This window comes from Hibiscus syriacus, unplaced genomic scaffold (assembly GCF_006381635.1).
Source record: "Hibiscus syriacus cultivar Baekdansim isolate YM2019G1 unplaced genomic scaffold, ASM638163v2 tig00006623_pilon, whole genome shotgun sequence".
In the NCBI taxonomy this organism is placed as follows: Eukaryota; Viridiplantae; Streptophyta; class Magnoliopsida; order Malvales; family Malvaceae; genus Hibiscus; species Hibiscus syriacus.
This window is the reverse complement of record NW_024062104.1, coordinates 2062-12569: the sequence shown is the minus strand read 5'-3', so window position 1 is coordinate 12569 and position 10508 is coordinate 2062. Positions and strand designations below refer to the sequence as shown.

At 37.0% G+C, this 10508-nt stretch overlaps 2 protein-coding genes and 1 pseudogene across 2 annotated transcripts; 2 read left to right on the top strand and 1 right to left on the bottom strand.

The window, feature by feature from the left end:
* Nucleotides 1-1809: 1809 nt before the first annotated feature.
* LOC120200919 lies at nucleotides 1810-3075 on the bottom strand (annotated as a pseudogene).
* Nucleotides 3076-3492: 417 nt separating this feature from the next.
* On the top strand, nucleotides 3493-5590 carry LOC120200917 (chloride conductance regulatory protein ICln-like). Its single transcript, XM_039201644.1, has 9 exons — nucleotides 3493-3537; nucleotides 3647-3811; nucleotides 3874-3996; nucleotides 4569-4689; nucleotides 4791-4850; nucleotides 4956-5012; nucleotides 5106-5200; nucleotides 5344-5408; nucleotides 5524-5590. Exons 1-9 carry the CDS (start codon nucleotides 3493-3495, stop codon nucleotides 5588-5590), a joined length of 798 nt encoding a protein of 265 aa, XP_039057575.1.
* Nucleotides 5591-6398: 808 nt separating this feature from the next.
* Nucleotides 6399-9823, top strand: LOC120200921 (flavonoid 3'-monooxygenase CYP75B137-like). Its single transcript, XM_039201645.1, has 2 exons — nucleotides 6399-7394; nucleotides 9164-9823. The coding sequence occupies exons 1-2, from the start codon at nucleotides 6423-6425 to the stop codon at nucleotides 9788-9790; spliced, it is 1599 nt and encodes a 532-aa protein (XP_039057576.1). The 5' UTR covers nucleotides 6399-6422; the 3' UTR covers nucleotides 9791-9823.
* Nucleotides 9824-10508: the final 685 nt, after the last annotated feature.

The following is a 10508-nucleotide window of genomic DNA, read 5'->3' as shown; positions in this document are numbered from 1 at the left end:
GACAGAACTACAAAGACAAGTAATTTTAATAGAACAATAATTAACAACAACTATACCCGACAATAGCTATTAAATAGACATAAAGAGAACACCAAAATTTAACGAGGTTAGGCCAAAATTATGTCTACCTCCTCGAACACTACTAAAATAATATTTCACTAATAGAGGAAATATTACAAAGAGAAAGAAAGAATACAAATAGCCTTTAATATAGAAGAATGCTTATATTTGTGGGATACTTAACTAAGGAGGAGGATGACTCTATTTATAACAAAAGAATTTCCCCTCCTCCTTATACACAACCAATGTGGGTTCATTCGCAAAGTAGGGTGTATATTTTTATGTTAAAAGGTAAAGTACATAAATGTTCCTCTGACTATAGAGTGTTACTTTGTTGAGTCATTAGACTATTAAAAGTTATAAAATAATATTTCGACTATAGTGCATTTTGTTTAGTGTTCCGACTATTAAAACATAAAAAATATTCATATGTTATGATCTTTTCCATTAAAATTGATGAACATCTACTAATAGGGATATGATAAACTGAAAATCTGCCATTGTCATAAAATTTTCCGAAGAACAGATGTCGAATTCGTGTGAAAAAACTGAAATTCGCCTTAACATTCGGTAGTACAGTACAATAATGCACAAAAATCCACAGGACATGGTCCTCTGCAAGAGGATACAATTAAAGCATGCCCCATTCACCCAGGTGAGTAGTTGGGTGACAAAAAAAAAGTTTTGGCAACAAGAAGCCTTGAAGCCATCGCAAAAAACAATACTATTAAACATTGTAATTATCGTTAAAAAGTTCTAATCTTATATCCTTTCAGTGGTTCTATCAATGTTATAAAGAGAAATAAGGAACAACACGTTCCCATTGCAAAAGCAGAAGAGAGAATCCTTAGGAATGGGAGATGATTCAATGCAGAGAGCCCTGGCATGGCTTCAAGATGTTGTTCAAGGTAAAATAGGCCACGGATTGGATACCAGAGTCCTCGAAGGACTACGCGTCGTCCATGCCGGAAAGGGATTTATCCTATTCGATTTAGTTGTTCCTAACGGTGTTTCGGTACGAAATCTCTTCGTTGCATTATGAAAATTGTTCCGACTGCACAATAATATTCGATTTTATTCTTGAAGGATGTTGACGGAAATTGGCATGTTGGAGCTCTAGCATCGTTACTCGACCTCCTCGGAGGTGTTACTATCTTCTCGTTTGCGAATAGTGTGATTAGCTCCGTCGATTTCAACGTCTCATATTATTCAACAGCTAAGATTCAAGTTAAGAATTTCCTTTTTATGTGTGTGTTTTGATAAATTTGAAGGTGTTTGATTGATGTTTGTTAATCTTATGACTGCATAGGAACATGTGGAGATAGAATCAAAGGTTACTGCAAACAAAGGAAAGCTTATACATGTGGTGGTTGAAGTTAAAAGGAAAGGAAATGGAGAAGTGATTGCTGTAGGAAAACAATGGATGGCTTTGAATAAACTCACTGTTTCTCAAGTGAGTAATATCGGACAACGTAAATCGTGTTCGAAATGAAATTTCTTATCGTCCCTTGGACATTTGTTTAACATGTACTTTCGAATCCGAACTTTGTTCAAATAAAATCTGCCATTGTTATGAAATTTTCTGAAGAACCGATTCGAATTCGAGTGAAAATTGCCTAAAAATTCCGATAGTACAGTACAATAATGCACAAAAATCCACAGGACATGGCCCTCTGCAAGAGGATGCAAGTAAAGCATGCCTCATTCATCCATAATGAGTAGTTGGTGACAACATCATCACCATTAAAACATTCGTACCGTTTGCACCTATAGACGGCTACTGCAGTTACTGAGTTCCTGGACCACTTCTTCCATGGAAGGTCTTTCGATGGGAGAGTTGTGGGTGCAAAGCCAGGCGAGTCTAGCTACTTTAGTCGCTTCGTACTCGAAGAACCTACCGTGGAGGTTGGGGTCAATGAAGTCTTGGAACCTGCAACAGGATTCGGCTCCCAAATGCACCAAGTTGGTTATTTTTTGTTTCCCGGAAAGGACTTGGAAAACAACCACCCCGAATGCATAGTCATTAGCATATCCGGGAGCTAGGTAACCCATGGCTGCACTGGCCTTGAGTGCTCCGAAGACGATGTCGATGGTCAGGATGTTGTGCAAGCCGGAATCTGAAAGCAGCGGATTGAACCGGTGATCGATGAGCACATTCTTGGCCGAAATATTTTGGTGAACGAGGGCCGGTTTGTTCACCTTGTACTGATGTATGTATGCTATCCCTATTCAAAAACAAAGACAATCAAACAAATCTAGCTTAGCAAATAGGAAACACACTCTAACCATGCAATAGATTAAGGCCAAAAACTGGAGACCAACCTTTGGCTATGCCTTTAACAATGGAAACCCTTGTGGACCAATCCAGGACCATGCCATCACCATCCTTCAGGTCGAGATAGGCAAGCAAATTCCCGTTGGGAACGAAATCATAAACAAGAAAGCACTCTCCTCGGGCCTTCGAGCAACAAAAGCCTCTCAACCGGACCTAATTATCATGCTTCAGTGATGCCAAAACATTCAATCCCTTCAAGAACTCTGCCTCATCCGATCTGCAACTCGTTTTGCTTATACTTTTAATCACAGCAGCAGATCCATCCCTCAAGAACCCTTTATAGGCCGCGTAAAAGTTACTCTTCTCCATTAAATTTACCTCGGAAAAGTACTAAGTAGCGGTCTCCACCTCTTCTAAATTGAACCTAAAACTCTTAAGGACATCTTGGGTGAAGCCACTGAAATTCCTGCCATCCAAAGGATCCCAACCATTATTTATTGTACTTTTTGAAATATGTTTGTGTTGGTTTCGTTTTGATTGAATTACTTCATTTTGTATTGTTGTTGATTGCGGATCACCGTGTCTGTCTAGTGCTCTATCATTCCTGTGTGTATATGCTTCTTTTTTTGTGTGTGCATTATGTTGGAGTACTGATTCAACTCATTGGTTTGCAGTGAATCTACAACTGCCAGCACTCTTGTTGCATAGATTTGGCATGTAGGTAGTGCAATTTGGGGCATCCTCGTGATTCAATGTTATTGCTCCGAGCTCGTTAGATTGTGTTTTCCTTTTCCGCGAAGATGTGTTTTGATGTAAGACTATTAATAGATGTTAAAAGATTTTGTTGACTGAAAAGAGAGTTAAGGACTCATTTTTTTGTTCAATTCTACTTCATATTTAAAGTTCAACCGGATTTGACGATAACATTTTGCCTACTACGTCATTTGATGAGGGATGAATCAGAGTGTAAGTGCTAGAGTTTAAGTCAGGATTCAGGAATTCATTTGAAGAACACTTATTACAAATCGATAATCCGGAAGATGGTTCTTGATTTTAAGTTAGTAATCAGCAGAGGGGCTGAAGACCACGAGTGATCGAAGGTGGATGTTGGAAGTCTCGACTTCCAAGTCCCGCCCCTCATCTCTTGTGACAAGCCGATGTTGAACGGTGTTTTCATGGGAGGCCACCGCATTGTGGAGCAAGTGCTACATCAACGACCAAATGCTACATTCCCGCGGCAACACTAAAGAAAAACCCTAGTAAAACCCACATCAAACATTCAAGTAAACAAGTAGAGATAACTGGCGGTAGGGCTTAGACAATTCACGGGGAGAGCCAGTTCTTGATACAGATAACGGCGAGGACCTCGTTCATGTCCAACCTTTCGTATCCGTTGCACTCGAAAATCGTGCCCCGGAATCCCCATGCACTCTCTGCATTACCCACAGGTACCTTCAAATCTACCTGCGAATTCTTGTGAACATCGTCATTTCAATTGCATTTTAGACCGATAATTTATCGTTTCATTTTTTTGGTAGCAAGTGTTTTGGCTGAGTGACTTGGACGGAGCAAGGGGCTACGACGTTGATTTCTTGTCTCTGTCGCTGCACGCTGTTTCAAGGGACCTCGAGACCTACCCTTCTCCCTGCATTTACGCTCAGGTTTTCTTATGCTTTTCTTTCTCGAGGTTCTTGTCTGCCCAGAAAACTAACTCCTTTTGCTATCCTCAGGTTCTTCGAATTTTACGATGATTGTAGTTGTTAATAAATCACGCTTATGCATTCAGTAGCTTGACTTTTTTTTTGTCTCTTTGGCAGCTTGCTTGCAAGTAAAATTTGGTTGATTACTGAGTAGAGAAGGAAAATAGAACTTATTATGGTTTGGTGATACTTGCTACCTGGCTGATGAACCAAGCAGTATTGTTTTAAGAAAAAAAAAATCCGATCTCATTAAGCTTTTTAAAAATATGGGTTGAATCAGAGTTAAACAATAAAGAAGGCTCTAAACTCTGCTTATAATTTAAAATGCAGTGTTATGACTTCTCTGTGTATTTTCAATGGCGATATTCAATGCTTCTGCTTCCCGTTAAGTGCGTGTAGTACGTGTTTTTCTCATTTACTAAGTGAGCTTCCTTTTTCTTTTTAGTTGCAGATGTCATGGTTTTTTTGTCCTTCATTCGCATTCTCTTTTCCTCCCTTTATACATTGTCTGATCAGTGTTGTTTTGTCTGAAGATTGAAACTGAAGATGATGAAGTGGAAGATGAGTCTGAGGAATCGGATTCAGAGTGCTATGAGGTTTTAGATTTATCCAAGATCAGAGAGATGAGGCTTATTCCTTCAGATACCAGCCAATGTGTGTATGATTCAGTATTTTCCTCCACTAGTTCTTATATTGTTGTGTCTCTAGAGACAATGAATGCTGACTTTTATACGTATCTATTTGTTCTGGAAAAGTGGATACTCTGTTTCATGTATTCAGCGAGTGTGCTGAGCTAAATCCGGAGCCTATCGAAGGTGAGTTCCAGCTATAAATTGGAAATCTTTTTTCTGTTGTATGGGTGTTTTTCTTCCGCGGAATGAGTGGCGATTTACTGTTTTTGTTTATGCTTTATTTAGAAGGAGAAGAAGAACATGATTGGATTTTTAGTGCTGATCAGTTGCAAGATGAAGCTGGAGGTATGGGATAGACAACATGGATACGTTCTTGAATTCCTCTGTGTTTATATGCTTGCATTCCCTATAACCTCTAACTACGTATTGTATCTCCAGAGGGTGATGACTCGGAATGGCATTTCTCCGAGAGTCTGACAAACATAATCGGTCATTCTGATGGTTATCATGACCTGTCTCGGAATGTGCTTGAGGTGAGCTACTTACTGTTCATTCTACGTTTCCACAACAAATTTTACGTCTCCGATTAAACTCTTGCATACATTTCTACATTCCTTTCTTGTTTGCTTGAAGGGCTTGTTCCATTCATCCCATTTCTGCAAAAAATCACTTGCAGCTTCAAATCAATGATCAACGCTTTGAGGATGCGGTAGAGATGGAAGAAGTTACTGATAGAGGTAGGTAGTCATCGTCAGCCACAGTGTACTATTTGCTGGTCAATTCATAAGCAGGACATTCAAAGTAAGGCAAAGTTTGTTACCATGAGTTCTTGATTCTTAATGTTTCAACCTTTTAGATATCCTAGGAAAATGGCTATGGTGGTAGCTTCCGAGCGAAGCCAGATAGTGCAGCAGGGTAGTTGATCGGAATCGGCTACATGGATCAGTTGTGGCCAGGGAAGCAAAAAAAAAAGAGATAGGGTTCTGGTAAAACAAAGTTTAGTTTACCATAATTCTAGAATTGGAATTTTCTCATTATCATTGATGATTTTTCATTGTTTTGTGGAAAAATAAACACTGAACTTTCAAACCGTTTTAATTCAAAACATAATTAAGGAGATGTTTGTTTGCCTCTTAATGGAACCATTCAGCGTTGAATGTTGAACCGTTCAGCATTCAGTGCGTTTGTTTCGTACCTCTGAATGATTCAATGCTGACTGATTCAGCAAAACAGTACTGATTGATTCAGCAAAACAGTGCTGACTGATTCAACAAAACAGTGCTGAATGATTCAGCACAGAAGTACATTCTGAATCATTCAGAGCCAAATATCAAACAACATGTCACATTTAGAGCCAAATGATTCAGAGCCTCTGAATCATTCAGCATTTGAATCATTCAACGCTTAATCATTCTGAAGTAAACAAACAACTCATAAGTGTTTATTTGACCAGTAATAAAAGTACCGTTTTAATTCGGTTAACCAACCGAAATAACCAAACTTTGTTCGGTTCGATTAATGATAATTCGGTTCGGTCGGTGGCCGAATTAACCGTTTGAACATCCCTACAAGTAGATATAAAGAAACTATAGAGGGACAGAATTATGTGAATTGATTTCTAAATTTGGACCTAGTTGAGGGACCAAAGCCAGATTTTGACATTATTTTAATAATAAATTTATTGCTTGGGAACTGGGAATTGCTATATAAAGTCCATTTCCTCTCATTTTTGTATTTCAAACAGGTTACCAAATAATGTCTACCTTCTGCGATAAGGATGCTGTTCTTGTCGGTGATGGCTTGTTGTGGCAGCACGATGGACTCACCGCTTCCACCATCACCGAAGTGACAGCCACTGTTATAGTGGCGACGTTGGTAATCATCTGTTTCTCACGGTGGGCCAAGAAATTCATCATCAAAATCGAACCGCCACAACCCCCAGGTCCCCCTGGCTTGCCTATAATCGGAAACCTACCGTTCATCAAACCCGATTTCCTTCAGTACGTCACCAAACAATCTCAAATCTACGGCCCCATCATCAAGCTTCACATGGGAAGCAAAATTTACGTAGTCATAAGCTCACCTTCAATCGCCAAAGAGATCCTCAAAACCCACGACGCCGCCTTTGCCAACCGCGACATTCCGGTGGCAGCCATAAACGGATCCTACGGTGGACTCGACATTGTGTGGAGATCCAACGGACCCGAACTTCACAAGCTGCGTAAGCTCGTGGTTCACGAAATTATGTGCAACAAAGGGCTCGACGCTTGCTACGAGCTCCGTCGGCGCAATATTAGACAGATGGTGAAGTACATACATGGGAAAATCGGGTCCTCCATCAACCTTAGTGAGCAGATGTTCTTGACCACGATGAGTGTCACAATTAGCATGCTCTGGGGTGATTCGTTGAACGAAGAAGAGGCAAAGCGTGTGGTTGAATTCAAAGAACGATTAGAGGAATTTGTGGGATTAATCGGAGCACCAAACGTTTCTGATATCTTCCCGGTTCTCAGGCCATTGGATTTACAGGGGATTGAATCCAAAACCAAGAAGCTTTTGTCGTGGTTTTATGAGTTTTTAGAGTCCGTAATAGAACAGAGAACGAAGGTCGGAGAAGCAGAACAACAGGAGGAAAGCAAAGATTTTCTGCAACAATTGTTGGAGCTGAACCAAAGAGGAGATGCCAAAGCCTCGTTGTCCATGACGGAAATCAAAGCATTGCTGCTGGTAATGTATTTTTACCATAATTTTTACCATTCAATTTACATACGTAATTTGACACCCTATGTTATCATTATTTAGTCCAAATTAATCATCATACTAATTAAAATATTAATTTCATTTCATTTTTCAAAGCATCCATTCTAATATGAAAATATTTATGTTACTCTGACTGCTGGAATGAGTGTTTTTAATTAAAAAAATCCATGTTGACATTTTAGCCTGAAGAATTAAGTATACTAATTGTTTGGACTAAATAACAACGTAGAGAACCAAATTGTATTTAATTAAAGCCTAAAGAACACAAATGATCCCCTTAGGATAATGTTTTATTGAGTTAATTGATTATTAAAAGTTATGAAATGATCCCTTGACTATAGGGTGTTGCTTTGTTGAGTCCATCGACTATTAAAAGTTATAAAATTGTCATTTGACAATTCATTATGTTCAAACTCGTTATTTCCCGTTAAAAATTTAACGACTGTCTGAGTTGGACGATAACATTTTGACTATAGTCATTTGAGATTCTGAGATCATATTTTATCATATTTCAATCAGCAGGTTAATGTATAACTCATATTGTCGTCAAAATTTCAAAAAAAAGGAAAAATGATGAGTTTGTAATATAATTAATAGTCGAATGACCATTTGTGTAACTTTTAATAGTCAATGAATTCAATAAAGCATTATCCTATAATTACGGGACCATTTGTGTTCTTTACCCCTAATTAAATTATAAAGATCATAATTAAAGCACGAATCAAGTGACCTTAGAATTTAAGAGATTTTGTTATTTTTTGAAGTTTTAAGGTTGAACATTGCATACGTAATAATATGAATATTTATTGTCAAATCATTGAGAGTATTTAAACAAATATTAACTTATATTTAAATTGTTGAGAGAAAATTTAATATTATTTCGATGAGATATTTTTGCAATTCAAATAATCAACTTATAATTTTTTAAATATTTTAAAATAAATAAAATTTTAGTCGATGCTCAATAAAATGTCGGCTGAATTTAGACCATACTATTTCATTATTATTATTATTATTATTATTATTATATAGTATTTATTTATTTTACTACTTAAATTAATTTAGACATAATCTACAAATAATGTTATTTGGTTTCGAGTTAATGAGATGAACATATTATTTTGTATTAACTTGAACTGTGTTACCTAATTGGGTTAAAAGTTTAGTTACTTATATTAGGGTAAAGTACGATCTCAACTATAAAATATTATTTTATTAAATTTCTTTACTATTAAAAGTTATAAAATGATTCTTTGACTATATAATGTTACTTTGTAAAGTCACCGACTATTAAAAGTTATAAAATGGTCACTTGACTATTTTTTATGTTTCGAATACATCCTTTTTTGGTTAAAAAATTAACGGTTGTCTAAGTTGGACGTTAACATTGATGGTTGAGATATGATAGTCGTTTGAGATTTTAAGATAATATTTTATCGTATCACAATCAGTAGATTAACGTTCCTCATAATATCGTCAATTTTTTAATGAAAGAGGAGAGTTTGGCACATAATTAATAGTCGGGTGACCATTTTGTAACTTTTAATAGTCAATGCACTCAACAAAGCAACATTCTATAGTTGAAAGATCATTTTATAACTTTTAGTAGTTGAGGGAGTTAATAAAGTAGTACCCTATAGTTGAGGGACCATTTGTGTACTTTTTCCTTAATATTAGAAATCTCATGGTTTTAATTTTAAACATTTGCGTTATCCCGTCTCTATTTGCTGGTATAGGATATGATAATCGGTGGTACGGACACAACATTTACAACAATGGAGTGGGCAATGACGGAATTACTACGGCACCCGGATAAACTGAAAAGAATAGCCGACGAATTAGATGCAGTGGTCGGCGACCATAACGTCGTCGAAGAAACTCATCTCCCTCGGCTGCTCTACCTGGAAGCGGTGGTGAAAGAAACATTCCGGACCCACCCACCGGCGCCGTTGCTACTGCCGCACATGGCCGGCGAAACCACCGTCGTAGCAGGTTACACCATCCCCAAACACTCCAATGTTTTCTTCAACGTGTGGGCAATACAAAGGGACCCCGAGCTCTGGGAAAATCCCCTCCGATTCGAGCCGGAGAGATTCATGAGAGAATCGGAGAAAAGGAATTATCTGGGGAACAGTTTCCATCTCTTCCCCTTCGGATCGGGGAGGAGAATCTGCGTCGGGATTCCTCTAGCTGAAAAACTGATAATGCATATTCTGGCGACGCTCGTGCATTCCTTTGAATTGGTGATGCCGGACGGGAAGAAACCGGACATCAAAGACAAGCTCGCGTTGATCTTGTCGAAGGTGGAACCACTCTCCGTGGTTCCGATTGCACGTTTATCCAACTCACAACAATACGAATAAGTAGTTAGTTAGTCCCTTGACTCTCCTTTTATTAATAAATTAGACCCCAATAAATATATGTATCTTAAATTCAGAATTTCAAAAGGCAATCAGGTTTAATTCTAGAGTAAAGTACATGTTTCTAAATTACTATCAAATTATGGTTTTGATCATTGAATTTTAAAATTGAATTTAGGGTAAACTACGTATTTAGTACCTAAATTATCAGTTTTAGTTCATTTTAATACCTAAACTACTTTCGAATATATACTACTTTGGGAGATTAAGACATAAAAGTTATTTATAGGGAAACTATTTACTTGGGGACAACTAGGGGTGTTCAAATAACCGAACTAATTCGGTTAACCGACCGAACCGAATTAGTTCGGTCGGTTAACAGTTAAAAAAAATTTTAGAATTCGGTTAACGGTTAATTCGGTTCGAATTCGGTTAATTAACCGAATTAACCGAAATTAAATTTTAAATATTAAATATATTATATATAACATATGGGCTCAACCCAAATCATTTAAAACTCAATTAATAATTTAAGATCCAATAACTTTTAAACTTAAATCAATATTAATTAATTAAAAAATTATATAATTTTTTTATTTTATAATTATATATTATTTAAATTAATTGTAAACTGTTTTTTAATTAAAAAATATTAAATATATATATAAAATGGGCTAAGCCCAAACCATTTAAAACCCAATTAATAATTTAAGATCCAATA

What these genes read in the sequence shown, in the direction of transcription:
- LOC120200917 (XM_039201644.1), top strand. Translation starts at nt 3,493, where the DNA reads ATGTTGAACGGTGTTTTCATGGGAGGCCACCGCATTGTGGAGCAA. An exon ending in TCCTTCAGATACCAGCCAAT is followed by an intron (nt 4,690 to 4,790) that starts GTGTGTATGATT and finishes GTTCTGGAAAAG; the next exon opens with TGGATACTCTGTTTCATGTA. An exon ending in GTTGCAAGATGAAGCTGGAG is followed by an intron (nt 5,013 to 5,105) that starts GTATGGGATAGA and finishes TTGTATCTCCAG; the next exon opens with AGGGTGATGACTCGGAATGG.
- LOC120200921 (XM_039201645.1), top strand. Translation starts at nt 6,423, where the DNA reads ATGTCTACCTTCTGCGATAAGGATGCTGTTCTTGTCGGTGATGGCTTG. An exon ending in AAATCAAAGCATTGCTGCTG is followed by an intron (nt 7,395 to 9,163) that starts GTAATGTATTTT and finishes TTGCTGGTATAG; the next exon opens with GATATGATAATCGGTGGTAC.